Here is a 24,548-nt window from a genome sequence, read left to right on the forward strand (position 1 = left end):
AAGTGTGCTTTGGAATATGATGCGTGCCTCTCGTTAAAAATCAGCACTCGACGAAGTTTCAGAAATTGAAGAGGCGAGTTCAGAAATTGAAGAGGCAAGCTCAAAGATCGAAGAGAAGTCTGTTTTCTCAAAAGCTGGGCTGCTCAGAAACCACGGGCCGATCTCAGAAATTGAAGAGGCACTTGCTTTTTTCAGACGTGTCATCACCTGTCACATGCACACTCAGCTTTGCGAAAATCACGGATAATTTGTCGAAGCGCCAATTTCAGATATCGAAGAGGCGCCAGTCTTTTTCAGCCTCGTCAGCACCTGTCACATGCACACTCAGGTTTGCGGAAATTACGGGCAATTTGTCGAAGATTTCTGATGAAGAAGAAAGCATGTGAAGCCATACTGATCAATCACTCAATGGTTGCCGACACGAGTGAAAGAATAGTACCTCTACAGGTATTAAAGAACTTCCTATAATTGTCCACCTTCACCATCCATAGCAAGGCAGACCTGCAAAAATGCCCAATCCTTCCTCATTTCCGAAAGTACACTCTCAGCAGAGCCGCTCGAAATACCCAGTTTTCTTCCTCTCCTGGAATACCTCTACAAACAAATGACACCAAAACAAAAGTATCTCATATCACCAGGGTAGAAAGCAAGAGTATCTCATATCATGCTTTCTCCCTGTCCTTTTCTTTGTCCTTGTTCTTACCTGCAAAGACAAGGATAAAGAAAGCAATATGTCGGAACCTCCACTCAAACTCCGGGTAAGGAATCGACTACCTGGAACCTTTGCCTGGTTGCTTACCTGGTTTGCTTTTGAGTACTCGTCTTCAGTTGCTGATGTACTTCCGAAGAAGATGCCATATTTGCCTGGAGAACAGATAAGGCAAGTGAAAATGATACCTTGAAGCATGTGGAAACAACGTGCTGATTTCATTCAAGATCAAGTCTCCCCTTCCTTGCACAATCAACCAACCCAGCAGAAGGAGTCTGAGTTGAATCCAAGAGCTCGAGAAGTTTCAACAAACATATGGACAACACCATCGTCGAAGAGCAAAGCCTCGCTGTGCAACGCTGTCAAATCGCCACCACTTCTTCGAAAGCAAGAGTATTTCATATCATGCTTTCTCCCTATCCTTTTCTTTGTCCTTATTCTTACCTGCAGGACAAGGAGAAAGAAAGCAATCAGACAGCACTTGGTATCAATCTTCCGATCTGGAACCAACTGCTTGGAACCCTTCCCTGATTGCTTACCTAGCACTGCTCTCGAAGTACCTATTGTTTCAACATCTTATGCTTTTAGAGAAAATACCACATTTGCCTGAAGAACAGATAAGGCAAGGGAAAATGATACATTGAAGCATGTCGATACAAGCACAACAAAGCACGTGCCGATTCATCCGCTACTTCTTCAAAATCAAAATTATCTCATATCATTAGGGTTGCAATCACTCTGGGTTTGGTGGACCTGTTTCGACCCTCAAATTCTTGGGTCAGCTCGCTAGGCGTTATGAGCTGCACGTGCCGATTTACCACCCTTGAATCAAATCCTTAAAGATCAAGTCACCAACTGGAAGAAGCGTCCATCACTCTTGAAGATCATACCGTTGACCAAACTGCTCAGGTGTGAATTAGAAAGATTGAACAAAGAAACAGGCCATCACCTACACCTTATGACTGCTTGCCATGTGTTCGAGTCAACCTTCAAGAATCAAGTCTCAACGGCCCTTGAAGAAGCTTCCAGCCAAAGTCAAGATCAAGCCTCGACGGCCCTTAAAGAAATCACAAGTCCAATTCAAGATCAAGTGTCCACCACCCTTGAATCAAATCCAGTTCAAGAATAAGCCTGTGGAAAGTCAACAATTGGAGGAAACTAGAAAATCCTCCAACCCAGTTCAAGAATAAGCCTGTGGAAAGTCAACAATTGGAGGAAACCAGAAACTCCTCTGAACCAGTTCAAGATCAAAGCTGTGGAAAGTCAACAAGTGCAACAAAATACGTGCTGATTCACCCACTATCAAAGCAAAAGATCATCTACCACATGAAGCTCTTTGTGGTCTAATTTCAACCTTCAAGATCAAGCCTCAACGGCCTTTGAAGAAATTTCAAACAAAGTTCAAGATCAAGCCCCAACGGCCCTTGAAGAAATTACCAACCCAGTTCAAGATCAAGCCTCAACGGCCCTTGGATCAACATCTACAGTAAGGGACTTCAAAACGCATCTTCTACACGTGACAAACACATGTATACGACGCGCCTTGAAGTGGGGGCATTTGTAGACATCGAAATTTCAGTAAAATAAATGTTGATCAATAATTAAAATTTCAACGTTTATGTGTCACATAAATTTTACACATAGCATGTGACTAAACGAAAAATCAAAATAAATCGGAAAAGTCATCAAACGGGACACATGTCAACACCTGGCAGAAATGATTTATGTCATCTGATTATTTAAATAAAAAAAATCAAGTTTTGGAATTCTATAAATAGAAGGCCAAGGCATTCATTTTTAGAGACCAATTCATCACCAATTCACCTCACACCACAACCTTGAAGCTTTGAAACTCCAAGGCCAAGCAAATCCCGAAGGATCAAGAAAGCTTTCTTCGTTCTTCGTCAAATCCTCATTCAAAAGCAAGCCCCAACGGTCCTTGAAGAACTTCCACTAATTCAAGATCAAGCCTCCCCCCTCACGGCCCTTGAAGAAAGTGTTCATCATTCATCATTCATTCATCCCTAGATCAAAGCCCCGACGGCCTTTTGGATCAACGACGTCAACAAATCCGCACAACTGTTTATCCCAAGATCAAGCCCCGACGGCCCTTTGGATCAACAACATCAAATCCACCCATTACAAAGATAGAATCAAAGGCTAAATTTGTAGAAGAGATTGTAACCCCTAAATCATCAATACAAATATTATTTTGTACACGTGTTTCTTGTCTCGTTCATTGCAGGAATTTCTGTGTATACAAAGTCCATACATCCGAATGAATTAATTGTAAAGGAAAAGTTGACCTAGAACTAGACAAAGTAAAGGGTAACTTGTGACTCTTGCCGAGTGGACAGGAGTGACAAAAGTCACTAGTTACAACACCATTCACGGGTAATTTATTCTTGAAAATTAAAGAATTCAAAACATGAGTTGATGGATGACCTAATCTAGAGGGCCAAACATGATTGGACACCCTAGCACCTATGAATGCAGAGACTCCTTTATTGCATGATGAAATACTCGAAAAAGGGTAGAAACCATCTCTACTCAGGCCTTGGAAAAGCGTCTTCCCCGTGTGAAGATCCTGAACACCATAGGAATTTGGATATAAGGTTAGGGAACAGTTGTTGTCAGTTGTACATTTATGAATGGATATGACGTTGGTGGATGCAGTAGGGCAAAATAGTGTGTTGGGTAATTTAAAAATGGCTTTGGGTGTGCGAATGCAAGAGTTTCCAATATGAGAGATGTGCAAACCTGTTCCACCTATTACACCATTGACTTGGTCAGTACCATGGTAAGGACAAAGATTAAACACCTGAGCTGGATCATTGGTGATGTGGGCATTGGCACCAGAGTCGAAAAGCCAATTCTGGAGAGTTGGAGCACTGGCAAAGGCAGGGGGAACACCAGCAGTATAGGCTTGAAGTTTTGGCGCTGGAACACGCCCTTCATAAGACAAGTTGAGACGGTTGAAACAACCGATTGCCGAATGACCATGTATGTTACAAATTTGGCATTGGATCCGACCAGTAGGAAAAGAACTTGGAGACTGACCAAGAAGACCATCAGGTTGGCGAGAGTGAGAATGTTGGTGAGATCCATGATGAGAACCTGGGGAGTTGCATGGCCGAGAAGAGGACCCACGACCACCAGTGGGACTGTTGCGACCTCAGAATGTAGAAGATGAGCCACGACCGCGAAAACTGGGAGATGAACGACCACCATTGCGAACTGCAGCAAAGGCAGTTGGGTCGGTGTCAGTGGTAAAAGCAGAACGCAATTTCTGTCTTCTTTCAGCGCCAAGGAAGAGTGCTTCCAAAGCACTGTAGGTGATGGCCTCGTCACGAGCTTGAGCGGAGGCAACCGTGCTCTCATAAATAGGACCAACATTGTTAAGGATGATGGCGACAATGTCGGAGTCTGAAACAGGAGCACCAGAGAGAGAGAGTCTCTGCTAGACAATTGATTTTATCTAAAAATTCAGAAATGGAGGAATCACCTCTGTGAGTATTCATCAACTCACTGTGAAGCTAAAGAAGACGGCCGGTTGACTGAGAGGCATAACGGTCACGGAGGGTTGTCCAAGCAGAGTGAGAACTGGTTTTCCCAATTAAAGCAGCAAGGACAGTGGGGTGAACAGAAGAATTAATCCAGGACAGAACTGTAGCATCCTGTTGAATCCAGGTTTCGAAGTCAGGATTGACTTTGTTAGTGATGTTGCCATCTGCATCTTGCAGAAATGCTGGGGGGCATTGACTGGTGCCATCGACAAAAGAGACAAGATTGCGACTGCGGAGAAGAGGAAGCATCTGAACTTGCCAGAGAGGGTAGTTGGTACGATCAAGTTTAAGGGTGAGAAAATTGGAGGCATTAGGTAAGGGAGAAGAAGAGGACGCATGAAAAAAAAAATTTGTTTTGTCGTGAGACTTTAGCTCTGAGATACCATGAAAGAATTCAAGCTAGGGTTGAAATAATCAATTGCATAAGCTCAACTCAATTAATTATGAGTGAGTCATGTACTTCATTATATAGGCTTTACAAGATTACAATGAATCTGTTATCAGAATTACAATCGAATTCAAATTACAAAAATACATAACAGAAAGCTAAGGTACACTATGATGATAGAGTCATGTTGAAGGAGGACTATGATCCTTCTCAATCTGTTGAGGACATCGTGTGTTATCCAAACTCTGTGTTGGAGTAGTTGAGTGAGAACCATATACTATGGACTGTGGTTGCTGAGTTGACAAGGATTGCTGACATGGAGAACCTGTAGAATTATTAGGTTTATCAATTACAAGATACAATTTTTATTCGTAACTACATGGACTCACTGCGGTCAAATATATGACTCAGTGTCAACACATATTTGACAATTTGATTTGATCTTACAGTCCCCATTAACTCAGTTTAAGTTGTTGAGTCATATTCATTTACCGAAAAATGGGTTCTGCAAACAAAAACAGTAGTCAATGAACAAGAAAAACAAAAAATGAGCAATGAAAAAAATTTAGAAACTTTAAATCTTGTTATGCCAATTGAAGCCCTATAATGTAAAATATTGTTGTTTATTAAAAAAAAAAAAAAATCAACCTATAGAATTTAGTTTGGTTCGGGCGGTTTGAAAAATGGGCCGAGATTCATATGCAACCCATATCTCGAAGTCCCCGTTACTTCGCTTCCAATGGAATTTGCAGCCCATTTTCCCCCGAGATCCAGCATCTCCAATCTTCGTCGTTACGTTTTCATCTTCTTTTACTCCTTCCAAGTTCCAACAATGGCTTCCTGAATCCGATTCTGGAGCTCCATCGCCACCATCGTCAATCCAAAGATCACATCATGAAGCTTGCTCTTTCCATCCTGTTCCTCTCTCTCAGGCTTCTCCTCTTTTCTTCGTCCTGCCACCGCTAGAGGCGGCCTTCACAGTTCCTACCCTCCAGGTCCCCGTCTCCTCATCTGTCATACACACACACACACACACACACACACACATACATACATATTTGTATGCATTCTATATTCATGTGTGTGCATTTAGTTCTTTGGGAGTTGAAAAACTGAGATTACAAGAACAAGAAGTAAATTGAAAAATTTTCCTTTGATATTTCAGGTACCAAACGGTAGTTAATTATGATCAGATAGATTATCATGCCTATTGCTTCCTTAAATTCTTTACATTTTAGGTGGATTAGCGCTACTAGAAAAGGAAACTAAATCTTTAAGCATTAAGAATTTAGCTAATTGTAAATTAAATGTTGATAGGTTTCGAATTTGGTCCTCGCTCTGGTTCCGGCAGGCAATTGTTTGAAGATAAGGAGTCTCAGACGCGGTATTTATCACTAAAGTTGAAGCTTAGTAGCTTAACAAGAATTTTTTGGAACATGGCAGGATTTTTGAAGGAAAATGCGTTAGCGTCCCCCCTTCCCTTCTGTAAATAATAATAACGTAGAAATTATATTTGTTCCATAACCCAGAAAAAGTTATGATTCAAAAGAACAGGAACATGCTTTGATTCCTTCAAGATTAGCACAAATTAGTCCTTGCAGCTGCTTGAAACTGAAATTAACCATAGAGCTGTGTAATAAGGATTCAGGCACCAGTACCAGAAAATCTTTTTGCAACAATAACGCTGAATAAGGGTCAGAAACTTAATTACATTGATTGCTTATTAGTGGAAGTTAAAAAAGTGCGATGTAGCTTCTAGCTTATTGCACCTTTGAATCCAGAAGGGTGCAATACCTGTTTACCACCGAATTGAGTTGATTCTGGTGTTGGAGAATATCCATCTGCACTCTTTAGAAAAGTTTTATTCATTCCGCTAGTTCAATTATGTTACTTGTCCCTGAGAAAGGACAGACTCTATCAATTGTATGTGTTTTGAGGGCAGTTTTAGTCACAATTTTTTGTTACTTTTTCTCTGGTCTTGTATGGAAAGAATAAAGGAAACTGCTACGAGCCACTTATGAGTTATGACCACAAGAAACTTATAATGAAACTGAGAAGCTGTAATATGACAAAGATTATAATTTATAAGTTCATTGTTTCTGAATTCCACTGCAACTAATAATATATTATTAATATTTTGTTTTATTGTTAGTCTTTCATTTTCCACCTGCCATATTTCGCGTTTACTGTCGAAAACTGAAGTCATGAATTTCACTTTTTGTCGAAAAAGTTTTGCATACTACCCGGATTTCAATTTATTGAGTGTGTGCATACAGTGACAGTTTAGTATTTTTGTATTCTGTGTGCTACTTGAAAACTTTCTTTTCTTCCTTTTCCATTCCCCAGAATGTAAATCGATTGTTACTCGTTCATGCAATTTCAAGTGATAGTTTGAGCATTTTTTGATAAATATGCTGGGTGCCTTGTGGATCGTCGTGGTGGGTTTACCTCTCATCCTCCGTCATTCGATCCGGATCTTTGAACATAGAAAGTTTCGTTCTTCGAGGTTTCCGAGTGCCTTGCCATTGTACTTTTCTTTTACGTTTTACCAAAGAATCTTTAGAAATAAAAATTCTAAGAATAAGAATGTACGAAAAATCTACAAATGAACAAGAAAATGAAAAATCTTTAGAGAATTTTGCAAGAGAGTTGAATGTTTCTTTTGTACGTTGGCCTCAGTGAGAGTGTAGGTTTAGATCATTATTTAATTTTACCTATGATGCCCAATGTGTTCAGGTTTTTAAATGTTTCTTTTATAGTGTGAAACAAGCATGGTGATGTCAATAGTAGGTCTTAAAGTGTTACTGTAATCTTATGAACATTGCCGATTACTTCTAATATGATTATGGATTTTCGGATGGTGCCTAACAATATGTGTAAGTTCTAAACAACAATATCCCAGAATTTATGCTAACGCTTATTAATTTTTATTTTGCACATATGCTCTTGTCTTTTGATCTAAATTAAATTACAGGAAAGATTATTTTGCATGTCCAGACGACGAGACATTCCGGTTCTTAGCAAGTGTATATAGTCGCTCTCACTACAATATGTCATTGCGCAAGGAATTTGAGGGAGGGATTACGAATCGAGCTTTCTAGTATGATGGCTTGAAACATTACAACTTATTATAGGTACATTTTCCTTCTGTTTGATATTCATCTATTGTTTCTTAAGACACCTGTTGTAGGTACCCTATAAATGGAGGCATGCAAGATTGGAACTACAGAAATGGTGGCTGTTTTGAATTGACATTGGAGATTAGTGATAACAAATGGCCTACTGCTAATGAGGTCAGGCATCAGTTAGGGCGGGTGTTTGCAACCTTTAAATATAAAACCATATTCTTTAGCCAAGTTTATCATGTATATATGGGGATACGGTTACGCCCTTGGTGTAGCCATTTGTCCAATGGACCTTAGGGGGGTGGGGACGGAACTTTGCATGGTACTGGCTGTTCATATTGTGAATGGTAATATAAAACCACGAATTGTCAATCCATAGTTTGCCTTGCCTTAATTTTTGCACAACAGCACACGTGATTTAATTCCTTGCTTTCCATATTGTGAATGGCAATATAAAAGAAAGTAGCAGAACACCTGAGAAGTATTTAAGGATACAGAGAATGCCTGATCCATCCAAAATTTATATAACATATCTAATGTAGCTCTTTAGTGTTATACCCTACTTTTCTTTGTAATTTATGGCAATTTTAATTTACTTCATTCTTAGATTTTGGTCTTTTCCTGTGTTGAATGTTTTCCTTCATTGCCCTTATTTTCATCTATTGCCCTTATTACCGAAAGGTTTTCTGACACAAGAGACGGTAAGGTATTCCAATTGTATTCTGGGCCAAGTATTTCAGGGCTAACAAGTTTCCCTGAACGGTGAATTCTAAAACTATAGCAATAAGGAAGCTCCACATTTTGTATAGGGTTTGGGTCTAGAAAAACAGCACAGAAGGCAATCCCAAGCCAGTTGGTACATGATAGTGGAGGAAGCTCCACATTTATTGAATGTCTCACACTCTGATCATTGAACCACTTTGGAATTTCACTTCTAGGGATTACAATTTCCAATCCCTGTAGCAGAAGAAAGATCAATTATTTAGAGAGAGAGAGAGAGAGAGAGAGAGAGTACCTGAATGACAGATTTTAGAATCCTATTAATCAAGTCTTCATCTTGAACCAATGCAATGCAATTCCGACAAGTGACAGAACCACCATAAAAATTGGATGGACCTGAAAACCTTCGTAAGGAAGTGCAATTGTCCAGATTTACTCTTAATCCTCTGTTTGATGGAAGAGGTGGCAATTTTTGAAGGCTTTTACACCCCTCCGGATCAAGACTCAAAAGATTAGAAAGGAGTCTAATGCTTTAAGGTAGACTGACGAAATTATTTCTCCTAAGATACAATTCTCTCAAAAAGGACAAGCAGCCAATATCATCGGGGATATCCCCTTCCCGGAGATTACAATTCTTTAGCTCTAACCTCCTCAAGTTGCATAAACGATTTAGAGAAGACAACACCAAACCGCAACAAGGAGGAGGATCAGGGCGACTCTTTTCAAGTCCAAATAAGCGGCGAAGGCCCCACCCATCCCTTGCTTTACCATCCGATCCACAAGCGGCTATGTCAGAATTTGTCTTAAATACTAGACTTTTGAGATTTTTAATACTCACAAGCGGCTGTGTCATAGTGGGTCCCCAGCGAAGCGCCTCTAAGCGATCCATGTCTCCAGTGAGTTTGTCAATCTTTGAGCATTGACTCACATAGAGCCCTTCAAGAGACTTCAAATTACAAATTGCCCTTGGAAGGTTCAAGAGATTTTTGCAATTCCTTACATGCAATTCCCTGAGGCCAACCAGATGTCCAATTGATGAAGGTATTTTCTTGATTGCAGTCCCACTTAAGGAAATCCAGGACACATTCTTCATCTGCTCCCCAAATTCTGGAATCTTATTCACATTTGAGCAGCCATAAAGATAGAAATATTGAAGAGAATCCATTTCAACCTTACTTGGGAGGGTATTAATGCTTTCACAGTTACAAAGGTTCAAATCCTTAAGTCTTTTGAGGACTGCAATAGACGAGTGAGTCTCAACTAAATTCTTACAATTCCCAAGAATTAACTCCTCAAGATTTGGAATACCATTGAAATATGGGGTACTCTTCAATTTATTGGAGTAGCTAAGATCGATATATTTCAAGTTGGGTAAGTCCTGTACAACACCACCGATAAGGTTCAGATCATTTACTAAGCTTCCACAACCTTAAAGTTTATTCAAAATAATAAATAAATAAATAAATATATGATTATTTTGTAAATTAAATAGCATTTATTCTCAATGAATATGGAAGAAAGTTGGGACATTTGGGATTGTACAATAAAAAAATGTCATGCATTCCTTGTTTTTAAAACTCAAGAAAAATTAAATAACCTGTCTATTGTTATTTTTAAATAATATGTGTTCAAATATCATTGGAAAAAATCAAAAAGTGAGTATTGACTAGTGAGTAACCAATATTATACTTTGTTCATAACTGCTCTTACCACTTTTCCCTCCCAAACACGAACAAGATTACTATTACGCATCTTAGGTTGAGCAAGCAAGTGCGGGCAAAAGCTGGTTGGAAGAAAATTAGAAGGATACCAACTCCAATTTATAATTCTCAAGGAACATGGAAGAAATTTGGGGCCTGAAGAAAAGATCAAGTTATCGAACTCCAAAAACCTCAGTCCATCCATCTTAGAGAAGGCTTCGCAATTCCACTGGCGTACCTCTTCTACTTTGAGCTGGCGTAAGGATATGGCTTCAATTGTTCTTGTTCCCTAACAATGAAGGAAAAAAGGACGAATTAATTTTATATAATAATATAATGTCAAAAGAAATCATATATTCTTGCAAACTTGATATTTAACTTCTTACCGTATTCGTTCTGAATACATGATAAATATCATTGTAAAGCCACAACCTACTGCGTTGACCAGGCTCTTTAGACTCTTGAGCAATAACTGTCCATGCCATTTCTTGAATCAAATCATGCATCCATATTCATTTTCTATGAGCTTGATAGATGAGAGATCTCTCAATTAGTACATCTATCATAATACTACTAGATATTCCAAAAGAATCATCTAGCATTTCAATTACTCGCTCTGTGTACTTCCCTTTGTGAAAACATGCAACATCGAGAAAAATTCTCTTCTCCCACTCTTCTAGTCCATCATAACTTATTTTAAGTTTATCAAAAATTGTTGGATTAGAAATTTTTGACAGATTATCCCACACACTATTCCAAGTGTCTAGCCTTCTCTTAAACAATGCCGACCCCAAAGTTTCAAGAGCTAATGGAAGGCCTCCAGCATAATTAATGAAATACGTTGACAGTTCCCAAAACCCATCCTCAGGCATATTTTTCTTAAAGGCATGTAGGCTAAACAGTTCAAGAGCTGCGCCTTTATCCAACATTTTGACATGATGACATAATATTACGTCATGACTCATGCTGGACTAGCAGATGTTCATTTCTAGTTGTAATGATAATTTGACTTCCCTTGCCAAACCAATCTTCATTTCCAGCTAGTACTTGTAGCTGGTTTATGTGATCCACATCATCAAGTACACGAAGAACCTTTTTGTTGCGTAAGTACTTCTTAGTGAAAATAATTCCGCGCTCTTCGTCCCAAATTTCTTCAATCTTTTCCCTCAACACCGGGAAAAGAAGTCTTTTTTGAAGATCAACGTTAGAAACCTCTCTAACGTTGCCGAGAAAGCAGTGAACTTCAAAATGATGAAAGATTCTATCACAAACAAGCTTAGCAAGGGTTGTCTTACCTATGTCACCCATCCCCGTTATCCCTATAAAACGTACATCATTGACATCATGAGCTAATAGAGAACTTAGTTGCTCAAGCCCAAAATTAACCCCAACTAATTTTTGTGAGGAATCTAACAACGGAAGTGTAGCTTGCACTTTCCTCCACAAACTCTTGACGGTTTTAGATTTTGGTATGAAATATTCAGCCTACGTAGTATGTTGAGAATAAATCCTACATTGATGGGAGAAAGAACTTTCCATGAGCTTATAAGTAGCTGGGCTACTTCGTATATAGTCAATTGGTTTTATGGTGGAACCTCAAATTCTTTATGGTATTAAAGCAGGTTGTCCCACGTGTGAAGTCAAACGGTCATACGCACTGCCACACTTGCTCAATGCCACCCCGTTGTGTTGTCCACTTGTTAGACTTAAAAATTCGCCATACATGAAGAGGCGTGTTGAGAATGAGTCATATGTTGATGGGAGGAAGAACCTTGCATGAACTTATAAGTAGTTAGACTACTCTCCATATAGCTAATTGGTTTTATGGTGGAAGCCAAATTTCTTTAGAAACAATTGTAATCCAAACCATTTGATGACATATTGAATCATCAAGAGCATAATTCATGTACCCTTCTTTGTATAGAACCTAAATAGGATTGACTTGTTCTTAGCACGATTCACTAACACAATGCATAATGATGATCCTTGTTTAACAACCACACATTGTCTAACCAATTCTTGCTCGATATGTTCCTCAAAAAATCCGATTCGTGCCGTTCCCGCCTATTTATCCTATCTGTTCCTGTTCCATTCTTCCAAGCGAATCAGCACTTCTGCAATATTACCATTTGATGAGTTTGTTTGCCTTCCAAAATTTATTGGAAAATTTGGATAAATAATCAAATAATATTTAAATTACATGATCAAACCAAGAAAGCAAACAAATGTGCTTATTTTTAGCTACATCCTCGATTTTAATCTTACTTTGCTCATTGTAACTCAAAAATCGTCACTTCACTCCCTTAGATTCATAGTTTGCTCTATTTTGCCCCTTGGAATTCGATTTTGATCCCTTTCATCCCCTAAAACTCTACGTAAGAAGTTGGTCAACTTTGCCTCTACTCCTCATGACCTAAATTGAAGTTTATTGGGCCATAAGGCTCTCACCTAAGCCTCTCCATTGTATTTCCTTATTATTGTTATGATATTGTGAACACGATGTATTCCTTGAGCCTTACTTTACCTTCGGAGTACTTTCAGACCTAGTTGGACCAACCGAGAGGTAGGAAAACGAAACAGACCCTTTGGTGAGCGTGTGCATGAAAACATTGGCACTACACATGTGACGATTTCACTCATGATTAGGTTGTGACTCCTACCAAGGCTTGTTCATAAACACGATATGCAATATTGGATCCATATATCAATGTTTACTTATCATAAATGAGAAAATAAAGAAATGAAATAACTTTTTGAGTACATCGATATATTTTTACACTATGTTGAGGGGAAGTTCGGCCAAACTACACAATGGGTAACCTAATTTGGTATCGAATTCGCCATCCACGAAATTCGAAGCTAAGACCTCTCACTCCAAGTGAATAGAAATACCACCGAACGTAGTATTGAGTAACAAGGAATGAAATAACTTAGAAATATGAAAAGTAAGAAAAGAGAGCAGGATCAAATGGCCCATACTTGATATGCTTCCTGATTTTTAGGTGTTTGATAACGAATTTTAAGAAACAACTATTTTTTTCAATTCCTTACAAATTAGTAAATACAGGAGAAAATTTACATAGTTACATTCGGCATCTGGTAAATCCCCTCTGAAATAGACAACTTCTTCCAAAATCGATTTTGTCACTATTAATATAGTTGGTGACATTTCTCTTCAATTTAATTCAAACCCTATAATGTAAAATATTGTTGTACATAAAAAAAAAGGTAAAAGACTGTTTACTATCCTCATGTTTTGTGAGTTTCAACATTTAGTACATCAAGTTTTTTTCGTCTCATATTCATACCTAAAGTGTAAATTTTGGAACAGTCTCATACATCTGTTAGTCAAATTGTTAAATCTGCTGTTAATTGTGACGTGGCGCCATGACTGGGCGCCACGTGTCATCCACGTTTTTTTTTTTTTTTTTTCTTTTTTCTTCTTTCTTCTTCTTCCTTCTTCCTTCTTCTGCAACTTTTTTTTTCTTCCTCCTCCTCCTTCTTCCTTCCTCTTCTTCTCCTTCTTCCTTCTTCTTCCTTCTCCTTCTCCTTCTTCTTGTTCTTCCTCCGAATCCGGGGAAGTTTTTTTTTTTTATTCTTTTTTTATTCTTTCTTCTTCTTCTTCCTCCTTCTTCCTCTTTCTTCTTCTTCTTCTTCCTCCGACTGCAACTTTTTTTTTTCTTTTTTATTGCTTCCTCCTTCTTCTCCTTCTTCCTTCCTCCTTCTTCCTTCTTCCTTCTTCTTCCTTCTTCTTCTTCCTCCGAATCTGGGGAAGATGAAGGATTTTTTTTTCTTCCTCCTTCTTCTCCTTCTTCTCCTTCTTCCTTCCTCCTTCTTCCTTCCCCTTCTTCTCATTCTTCCTTCTTCTTCCTCCGAATCTGGGGAAGATGAAGGTTTTTTTTTTTTTTGTCTTCTTTCTTCTTTCTTCTTCTTCCTCCTCCTTCCTCCTTCTTCTTCTTCTTCTTCCTCCGACTGCAATTTTTTTTTTCTTCCTTCTTCTTCTTCCTCCTTCTTCCTTCCTCCTTCTTCCTTCCCCTTCTTCTCCTTCTTCCTTCTTCCTTCTTCCTCAAAAAAAAAAATTGCAGTCGGAGGAAGAAAGAAAGAAGAAGAAGAAGGAGGAAGAAGGAGGAAGAAGGAGGAAAAAAAAAAAAATCTTCCCCAGATTTGGAGGAAGAAGAAGAAGGAGAAGGAGAAGGAAGAAGAAGGAAGAAGGAGAAGAAGGGGAAGGAAGAAGGAGAAGGAGGAAGAAAAAAAAAAGTTGCAGAAGAAGAAGAAGGAAGAAGAAGGAAGAAGAAAAGAAAAAAAAAAAACGTGGATGACACGTGGCGCCCAGTCATGGTGCCATGTCACAATTAATGGCAGATTTAACAGTTTGACTAACGGATGTATGAGACTGTCCCAAAATTTACACTTTAGGTATGAATCTGAGACGAAAAAAACTTGATGTACTAAATGTTGAAAACCACAAAACATGAGGGTAGTAAACGATCTTTTACCCTAAAAAAAAATCAACCTATTTAATTTAGTTTGGTTCGAGCTGTTTCAACGGTTCATCCGATTAGGTTTGTTGGCTTATTTACCCATAGCTCGAAGTTCCGTTTCTTCTTTACCATTTGAATTTGCAGCCCATTTTCCGGCGATCCAGCATCTCCGATCTTCGTCGTTACGTTTTCATCTTCCTGAATGGCTTCTAGAATCCAGCTCCATCGTCTCCATAGCCAACCTCAAAGATCACAGAATGGAGCTTGCTCTTTCCATCCTCTTCCTCTCTCCCAACTTCTCCTCTTTTCTTCATCCTGCTATTGCCAGAGGCGACCTTCATACTTCCTACCCTCCAGGTCCCCATCTTCTCATATGTGCTATGTATATGTATATGTATATGTATATTTGTATGCATTTTATATTATGTGTTCATTTGCATCTGTGTTCATTTAGTTTCTTGGTTGTTTTTGGAAGTTGAAAAACTGAGATTACAAGTAGTATTTAGTATTTACCAAGCAAAGAGCGATTGCATTAGTGTTTGTCAGCTTGTACTCTGGAGCATGCTACCCGACAAGTGTTTGTTGTAAATTGATCCATCCAAAATTTATATATCTAATGTAGCTCCTCAGCCTTCATCCACATTAATTTTTTTTTTGCACATACTTGTCTTTTGATCGAAATTAAATTACAGGAAAGATTATCTTGCATGTTCGGATGACGAGACATTCCGGTTTTTAGCAAGTGTATATAGTCGCTCTCACTACAATGTGTCATTGAGCAAGGAATTTGAGGGCTGTTGAAGATCAACACCAGCCCAATTGGTGTTTGTGTTGAAGTGTAATCTTGCCCTGGCCCAAGATGGATCCAGCCCATGGACAAAGAAAGATCCATACACATGCTAGAGAATTCTAGCAAAGTTCAATTTGGTGGAAGAGTCTAGAAGAATGGTGAGGTTTCCACCAACATGCAAGATTAATAGTTAGTAGAATTATCTAGATATCTCTAACATGATGATTACATGCTTCTCCAAGGTTCCATCCATGCCTATAAAAGGAGAAGGCATCCACACCATTTTATCAATCAAGTAAGCAACCAACCAAGAAGAAGTAGGCAACCAAGTGAGAGTGAGAAGTAAGAGTAGTCTTGTGAGAAGTGTGAGTGACCTAGAGTTTGTCTCTAGAAAGTGAGTGAGTGTCATAGCTTCTCAAGTGTGTCCTTGAGAGTTTGAGTGTTGTAATATTTTGTGTATGTAATACAAGTAATTTGTTTACTTGTGTTGTCTCTCCAACACTTGTGTTAGAGTTTTTCTCCAACAATTGGCATCAAAGCGGGACGGTCAGGGATCGTTCTTGGTGGAGCTATCTTGAGTCGTGAGGAGTTTGGTACTCTGCCAGTTTGTTAGTCAAGCTTGATCGGTATAGTCGAAGTCTTGCTGGCACGATGGGTGACCTTCAAGTAGTTGGAGGAATCAAGAAGCTCAACAACAAAAACTACAATCCGTGGGCAACATGTATGGAGTCTTGCTTACAAGGTCAGGACCTTTGGGAGGTTGTCGGTGGTGGTGAGGTTACACAACCGGCGGCAGAAGATGCCAATGACATCTTGCAAAAGTGGAAAATTAAAGCAGGCAAATCGATGTTTGCTTTAAAGACCACAATTGAAGAAGAAATGTTGAAGCACATCCGGGATGCCAAAACGCCAAAGGAAGCATGGGACACTTTTGTTACATTCTTTTCAAAGAAGAATGATACAAGACTGCAACTTCTCGAGAACGAGTTGCTATCGATGGCGCAACGCGACATGACGATTGCCCAGTACTTTCACAAGGTGAAGTCGATATGCTGCGAAATTTCATAGTTAGATCCAACAGCTCCTATTGGGGAAACCAGGATGAAGAGAATAATTATCCATGGTTTGAGACCCGAATATCGAGGGTTCATTGCCGCTATATAGGGATGGCCGACACAACCATCGCTTGTTGAGTTTGAAAATTTGCTTGCAGGTCAAGAAGCTATGGCCAAGCAAATGGGAGGAGTCTTGCTGAAGGGTGAAGAGGAAGCGCTCTACACCAGCAAAAGCAAAGGCACTTTCAAGCGGTACACTGGTAGTGGATCTAAAAAGGATGGAGACAAGGTGAAAAGTCACCAAGGAAAGGGATGCTCTCGTTCAGGGGGAGCTTCGAAGAATCGCGGTAATAGTAGAAAGTTTGATGGCGAGTGTTACAACTGTGGGAAGATGGGCCACATGGCGAAAGATTGTTGGACCAAGAAAAACCCTGTTGAAAGTAATACTGCTACTTCCAGTTCGAAGGAGAATAGTGAAGATGGTTGGGATGCTGAAGCATTATTCGCTATAGAGGAAGAAGAATTAGCCCTCACGGTAACAACACAAGAACGGATTGACTACAAAAATGATTGGATCGTAGATTCGGGCTGCTCAAATCATATGACGGGTGATAAACAGAGGTTGCAAAACTAATCTGAATACAAGGGAGGTCGTGTGGTGGTGACAGCCGACAACTCAAGGTTACCGATAGCTCACATCTGTAAGATGATAGTTACGCCTCGATATAATTCTAACCAGGTGCCACTTCAAGATGTTTATCATGTCCCAGGAATGAAAAAAAATTTGCTATCTGTGGCGCAATTGACATCATCAGGCCACTATGTCTTGTTCGATCCACGAGATGTGAAGGTGTATCGTGACCTTAAAATCTCAGAAATACCAACAATGGAGGGGCGACGATTGGAGTCAGTCTACGTAATGTCAGCAAAATCTGCATATGTAGATAGGACAAGGAAAAATGAGACATCAGATCTATGGCACATGCGGTTAGGTCATGTTAGCTATTCCAAGCTAAGTGTGATAGTGAAAAAGTCGATGCTTAAGGGGTTTCCTCAACTTAACGTGCGAACAGACACAGTATGTGCGGGATGCCAGTATGGTAAAGCACACCAGTTTCCATATGAGGAATCAAAGTTTAAAGGAAAAAAACCATTAGAGTTAGTTCACTCTGATGTGTGCGGACCAGTTAAGCAACCGTCAATTGGTGGTATGCGGTACATGGTGACATTCATTGATGACTTCTCAAGGTATGTGTGGGTCTTCTTTATGAAAGATAAATCTGACACATTCTCAAAGTTTAAAGAGTTCAGAGAGTTAGCCGAAGGAGAAATATGAAAGAAGATCTGTTGCCTATGCACAGATAACGGGGGAGAATATAGCTCAAGTGAGTTCTCTTAATACCTAAGGGAATGCCGAATACATCATCAGTACACTTATGCCAACACATCACAACAAAATGGTGTAGCTGAGAGAAACAACCGGCATCTTGCAGAAGTTTGTCGAAGTATGCTACATGCAAAGAACGTACTGGGAAGGTTTTGGGCTGAAGCAATGAGGACTGCAGCCTTCGTGATCAATAGACTTCCTCAACCGAGGTTAGGATTTGTTTCACCCTTTGAGAAACTGTGGAACATGAAATCTACAGTTAGCTACTTTCGAGTATTTGGCTGTGTATGTTATGTATTTGTTCCTAATCATTTACGGAGCAAGTTTGACAAGAAAGTTGTTAGATGTATCTTTGTGGGATACGACAGCCAAAGAAAGGGGTGGAAATGTATCCAACAAGTGGAAGATGTTACACTTCACGAGATGTGGTGTTTGATAAAGCGTCTTCTTGGTGGTCCTCAGAGAAGGAGGTGCTACTAGACTCCAGAGAATTTGGAGAAAAGCTGCAACAGAAGATGGGGGAGCATACTATCCAACTCCAACCAAGTTCAGATGAATCAGGAGATCCAAATGGCAATGATGTTGAACAAAGAGTGGCTCATAATCCTTGGCAAACTGGCGTGTATCAATAACCAAACAAAGAAGGTAGGCCTAGTGAAACAGAAGAATCAACTCCACAATCTCAACTCCAAAGGTCAACAAGAACACGAAGGCCAAATCCTAAATACGCCAATGCAGCCATAATTGAAGAAACAACAGAGTCTGAGACGTTCGAAGAAGCATCGCAGAGTTCTGAGTGGATAACAACTATGAAAGAAGAGATCGATGCACTTCAGCAAAATCAGACTTGGGATCTCGTGCCAAAGCCAAGAGATGTGAAACCCATATCCTGCAAGTGGGTTTACAAGATAAACCGTCGTCCAGATAGGTCAATCGAGAGGTACAAGGCATGATTGGTAGCTCGTGGTGTCTCTCAACAATACGGACTAGACTATGATGAAAAGTTTAGTCCAGTGGTGAAACTTACAACAGTACGAGTCCTACTTGCACTTGCAGCTAACAAAGATTGGAATCTATACCAGATGGATGTGAAGAATGCTTTCTTGCATGAAGAGTTAGATCGGGAGATCTACATGATGCAACCAATGGGCTTTAAAAGCGAAGCTCATCCTAAGTACGTGTGCAAGTTAAGGAAAGAACTCTACGGTTTGAAACAAGCACCAAGAGCGTGGTACGGTAAGATTGCATAGTTTCTCACACAAAGTGGTTATTCAATAACACCTGCAGATTCCAGCCTGTTTGTCAAAGCCAATGAAGGAAAGCTAGCTATTGTGCTAGTATATGTGGATGACTTAATCATAACCGGTGATGATGAGCAGAAATTCTTCGGGCGAAGGAGAATTTATCAGTCCGTTTCCAGATGAAGGAACTTGGTCAACTTAAGCACTTCCTTGGTCTAGAGGTTGATCGCACACAAGAAGGAATATTTCTCTGTCAACAGAAGTATGCCAAAGATTTGTTGAAGAGGTTCGGAATGCTTGAATGCAAGCTGATTTCGACGCCGATGGAGCCAAATGCCAAAATGTGTGCACATGAAGGAAAATATTTGGAAGATGCGACGATGTATCGACAATCGGTAGGTAGTCTGATCTACTTAACTTTGACTCGACCTGACATTTCTTATGCAGTTGGTGTGATGAGTCGGTATATGCAAAATCCAAAGAAGCCTCACTTGGAAGCAGTTCGACGAATACTGAGATATGTGAAGAATACAATTGGCTATGGTCTTTTGCACAAGAAAGGTGAAGACTGCAAGTTAGTTGGTTACTGTGATGCTGACTATGCAGGAGATCATGACACCAGGAGATCAACAACTGGGTATGTGTTTAAGCTTGGTTCCGGAACAATTTCTTGGTGTAGCAAGAGACAGCTGACAGTATCATTATCAACCACTGAAGCTGAGTATCGAGCAGCGGCAATGGCAGCTCAAGAGAGTACATGGTTGATACAGCTAATGAATAATTTACATCAACCAGTGGATTATGTAGTTCTGTTGTACTGTGACAATCAGTCGGCAATTCTTTTGGCGGAAAATCCAGTCTTTCATGCGAGAACTAAGCATGTGGAGGTACACTACCATTTCATTAGAGAGAGGGTCTTGCAAAAAGAGATTGAGATGAGACAAATCAATACAGATGATCAAATTGCAGACTTGTTCACTAAAGGTTTGAGTACCGGCAAGTTTGAAAAATTTCATCGTCAACTCAGCATGGAGGAAGAATGAACTGGTGTTGAGGGGGAGTGTTGAAGATCAACACCAGCCCAATTGGTGTTTGTGTTAAAGTGTAATCTTGCCTTGGCCCAAGATGGATCCAGCCCATGGACAAAGAAAGATCCATACACATGCTAGAGAATTCTAGCAAAGTTCAAGTTGGTGGAAGAGTCTAGAAGAATGGTGAGGTTTCCACCAACATGCAAGATTAGTAGTTAGTAGAATTATCTAGATATCTCTAACATGATGATTACATGCTTCTCCAAGGTTCCATCCATGCCTATAAAAGGAGAAGGCATCCACACCATTTGTATCAATCAAGTAACCAACCAACCAAGAAGAAGTAGGCAACCAAGTGAGAGTGAGAAGTAAGAGTAGTCTTGTGAGGAGTGTGAGTGACCTAGAGTTTATCTCTAGAAAGTGAGTGAGTGTCATAGCTTCTCAAGTGTGTCCTTGAGAGTTTGAGTGTTGTAATATTTTGTGTATGTAATACAAGTAATTTGTTTACTTGTGTTGTCTCTCCAACACTTGTGTTAGAGTTGTGTACTCTAAGTTTTTCTCCAACAAGGGCGGCATTACAAATGGAGCTTTCTGGTATGATGGCTTGAAACATTACAACTTATTATAGGTATATTTTCTTTTGGTTTGATATTCATCTATTGTTTCTTAAGACACCTGTTGTAGGTACCCTATATATGGAGGCATGCAAGACTGTAACTACACAATGGTGGCTGTTTTGAATTGACCTTGGAGATTAGTGATAATAAATGGCCTGCTGCTAATGAGGCCAGGCATCAGTTATGCGAGTGTTGGCAACCTTGATATAAAATACTATTTTCTTTAGCCAAGTTTATCATCTATATGGGGATACGGTTACACCTTTGGTGTAGCCATAGGTCCAATGGACCTTAGGGGGGTGGGGACGGAACCTTGCATGGTGCTGGCTCTTCCTAGTCGAGAACGATGCTCTTCCTCAAACTTTAGCTCAACTTGAACAGGAGCCCTGTATTTTTATTTTGTTTGTCTTTCATTGTTCAGGTTCAAAATTGTAGGCACAAAATCTGATGACTTGGACACTTCAAAGAGACTTGCATTTTGCTTTGCATTATCATTTTTTTGGGGGTGGGAGGGGATCCAGCAATCTTGTCAATGTTTTCAAAATCTAAAATTTCACCTCATTAAAAGGTTTTAGGTAGGGAATATATCTTGATGTCTGTTTAAAGAGAAGCTTCACTCAACACTTTCAGTGTCTACTTTGTGAATATCCTAGGATAAATTTGGGTTACTCGGTATCCTAACATGGCCGATTATTTTCTCTCTGTCCTTGGTTCAAGTCTTGATATTATTCTAATATCATGTTATGTTTCTTGTTCCTCACCTATACACGAGGCACAATGTTAGTTATGTTTTTTGCCTGTTTCTTGTTTCCTATTAACATAAGCTTTGCATTCTTGCTTGTTTACATGTTCTAGTTGATTTGTGATATGGGAATTTTTGGTAGTTTTATATCCATTTAGTTAGGAAGACTCAATGACTTTTATTGGATGATCAATTGGCACAAGTGACTTTTATTGGCCTAGGAGATTATTTCCCTTTCATTTGAACTTACTATCATTTAGCTGTTTGACGTGTTGTCTTTAATGCATATAAACGTGCAGCTTCTGACTCTTTGGGGATGCAACAAAATGAGCATGCTTAATCTCGTTGCAACTGTAGCCAAGGTATGTTATGGCTGCCTATCAATATGTTATTAGATGGTCTTACCACAGGGACTGAATGTTTAATTATTTTAGCTTGTGGTCTGTTGATTGATTCCAGGTACTTGATTCACATGTTGTTTTGATCATGAGAAGAGTAATCATAAGTGCATAGCATTTTAAGTATTCTCGAAATAACTTTCTTTGTGTGAAACATTTTGAGATTTAGAGCGAAAATTCTCCCATGACGCCATTCCAGATTTTTCAAATGTTTAATTTTAGATTGGTGTGATATCGTTTAACTACACTCAACTTATACCCTTTAGATAGGAGTACATGGAAGGATCTTTTCATCAGATGGTGCGAGGCCGTTACCTGGCTTTATTGCAATCAAAGGAATAAATTCCAAGGTATGTTGACGAACTTTCATTTTATTCTTCAAATTGAGGGATAGGTCATTTTTCCTATTAGGATTGTATAATATGGCTTCAGTTTGAGATGTGAGATTGGACTGAAGTCTTAGAATCAAATTGAATAGTTGGTCAAAACCCTGTTGAGTAGCCTAAAGTATTGTTGGGATATTTTCCAGCCGTATGATTAGTAGAGTAAATGATAGAAATAAATGACAAAACGGTCTGTTTGATAAGTACATTTCAAAACAAAAGAAAACTGGATAACATTGGAGTGGCACTTATTCTTTCTACACCTTTCCGTTTATATCATAATTTGTTATACCTTTTTGGTCAGTTAGCTGTTTTACATAATTTGATAAGCTGAAGGGGACTACATGTAAACCAATGGCTCATCTTTTTGACAGGCAGGTTCAAGCTAGCAGAGCAATTGTGGATTACCATAGCTTGCTTGCCCCCGCCGGAAGATATAAGGGTATTTACAGATTACTTCCCTTGTTCATCCCGAGCTGGATGCTTTAAAAATGAAAAAGAGGAAATGTTATGCAATTTAAGAATTAAAACTACTGGTATCATATTATAGACCACATTTCCATAGTTGTACACTTTTTCATGTATGTCATATGGTAATAGTTAGTTGCTTGGTGAAACAAAATCTACCATGGCGTTGAACATATTTCTCCTTCCAATAAACTTGGCCTAGATCTAGAGTGTTAGTGGATTTTTTGCCCCCCATCATTATTGAGGGCATGAAATGAGAAGATGTGGCGTGAAGGTCCTCTTTTCCTGTTCTTATTCCTGGTGTAATTGCCGCTACTGGATTTTTTGGTAATTGAACTTGGTTTATGATAAAGAAGGGAAGGGATAAAAAGGATTGCAGCCCTAATAACTGTTTTTGCTTTTCGACAACACATGAGCATACAATCTGTATCTTGAGTCCTTGACAATAAATCTGTCGAAGGCTTTTGGAAACAAATACGTTATGGATTTATGCATATAGTTATAATTTTGATGACTGAGTTGTTTGTTGCATTTACTTGGTTACGTGCAGTCACAGCTACTGCGCCTGGGTATAAATCAAAGACGACATGTATCTGGTTGGAAGAAGCAGGCACGACAAATGGGGATTTTGTTCTCAATCCTGAAGTCAATCCCAGAGGAATTTAACTTCAAAGTGCCTGTGATTGCAGCTGGGAAAGTATGAGCATCATTTGGGGAACCCCTTTCGAAGTGTACCTGCTTTTGATTGTTATTGTAGGTTCCCTTTGTTTTTATACAGGAGGAGGACATTCAGCCGATTAAAACAAAGGCAGTTAGTAGGACCGAAAAGACCAGTTGTGGCGTAAGGATCGACTTTCCCATTTGTACATATTTTTTCTCTCTTTGAGAGTCAAAATTAAGCCTTATTCCTTAGGAAGAAAGTATCGGGGATGATAACGAACAATGCAACAGCAAAAAAGGAAAAAAAAAAAGTGTATATTGCAAAACAAAATGCGACAATTTTACAGATTTAAACGGCAGCTCTGAAATACCTTTGGTTATGCACAGCACATAAGCAACATCGTTCAGAGCAACTGATTTCTATGGATGAAAACTGTATTGTTTGGACGTATTTTCCATTTTCTATTGTAGTGCATGTATGTATATTTTGAAATTTTGTGGACTTGCATCTTTCCTTTCAATTTGTATTTTATTGTCCAGTTGAAGCTCTTTGCTTGAGCAAATTTCCGGCCCATTAGCACTGCCAGTGCTTCCGCCGCATTGGGGGAAGATAGGTGAGAGTGCAGGGAAACACCACCCAGGAAAGTGCCATTGTGGTCACTGGTCACCCGCTATAACTCTGGCTGGATCTTCAAAGGCAACTCGAGTCCATTGAGAAATCAAAGATACATCTAAACCTCTGGCAATGCATACCTCTCAACTTTTGCCACATTTCTGTACACTTCATTCCAACAGGTCAGAAACCTTAAACCCTTTTACGCAATTGATTAGATATTTGCCATTTTCAATTGAAACCAGGTTTCAATTCTTCGAACTTATCATCGTGTTTGGCACCCTAGTGTTACAATTTACTGGGATTGGGATGCCAAACCCCACCCAAGTCAGTCTCCCTGTATGAAGCCACCGTCAAGCGTTCAATACCATGGCTTCATCTTTCGGGCTTGTTCAGCATATGCTTGTGTATGTAGACCGGAATGCATTGAATTATGCTCCACAAGTTGTTAGGGAAAGGAAAGAGAGCAACAGG

At 39.4% G+C, this 24,548-nt stretch overlaps 1 protein-coding gene and 2 pseudogenes across 1 annotated transcript in view; 2 read left to right on the forward strand and 1 right to left on the reverse strand.

Moving 5' to 3' along the window:
• The window catches only part of LOC126587678 (disease resistance protein RPV1-like), a 36,407-nt pseudogene extending 26,616 nt beyond the window's left edge, over positions 1 to 9,791 (reverse strand).
• The window catches only part of LOC126587681 (carboxypeptidase SOL1-like), a 44,247-nt gene extending 20,293 nt beyond the window's left edge, over positions 1 to 23,954 (forward strand). Inside the window, exons 5-9 of the mRNA XM_050252771.1 lie at positions 20,865 to 20,995; positions 21,852 to 21,914; positions 22,217 to 22,300; positions 22,712 to 22,775; positions 23,352 to 23,954. Coding sequence (XP_050108728.1) covers positions 20,975 to 20,995; positions 21,852 to 21,914; positions 22,217 to 22,300; positions 22,712 to 22,775; positions 23,352 to 23,467 — 348 coding nt within the window. The 5' untranslated portion in view covers positions 20,865 to 20,974 and the 3' untranslated portion in view covers positions 23,468 to 23,954. The remainder of the gene's footprint in view (positions 1 to 20,864; positions 20,996 to 21,851; positions 21,915 to 22,216; positions 22,301 to 22,711; positions 22,776 to 23,351) is intronic.
• LOC126587679 (uncharacterized) lies at positions 5,377 to 8,162 on the forward strand (annotated as a pseudogene).
• Positions 23,955 to 24,548: the final 594 nt, after the last annotated feature.

Source organism: Malus sylvestris, chromosome 10 (assembly GCF_916048215.2).
Source record: "Malus sylvestris chromosome 10, drMalSylv7.2, whole genome shotgun sequence".
Taxonomy (NCBI): domain Eukaryota; kingdom Viridiplantae; phylum Streptophyta; class Magnoliopsida; order Rosales; family Rosaceae; genus Malus; species Malus sylvestris.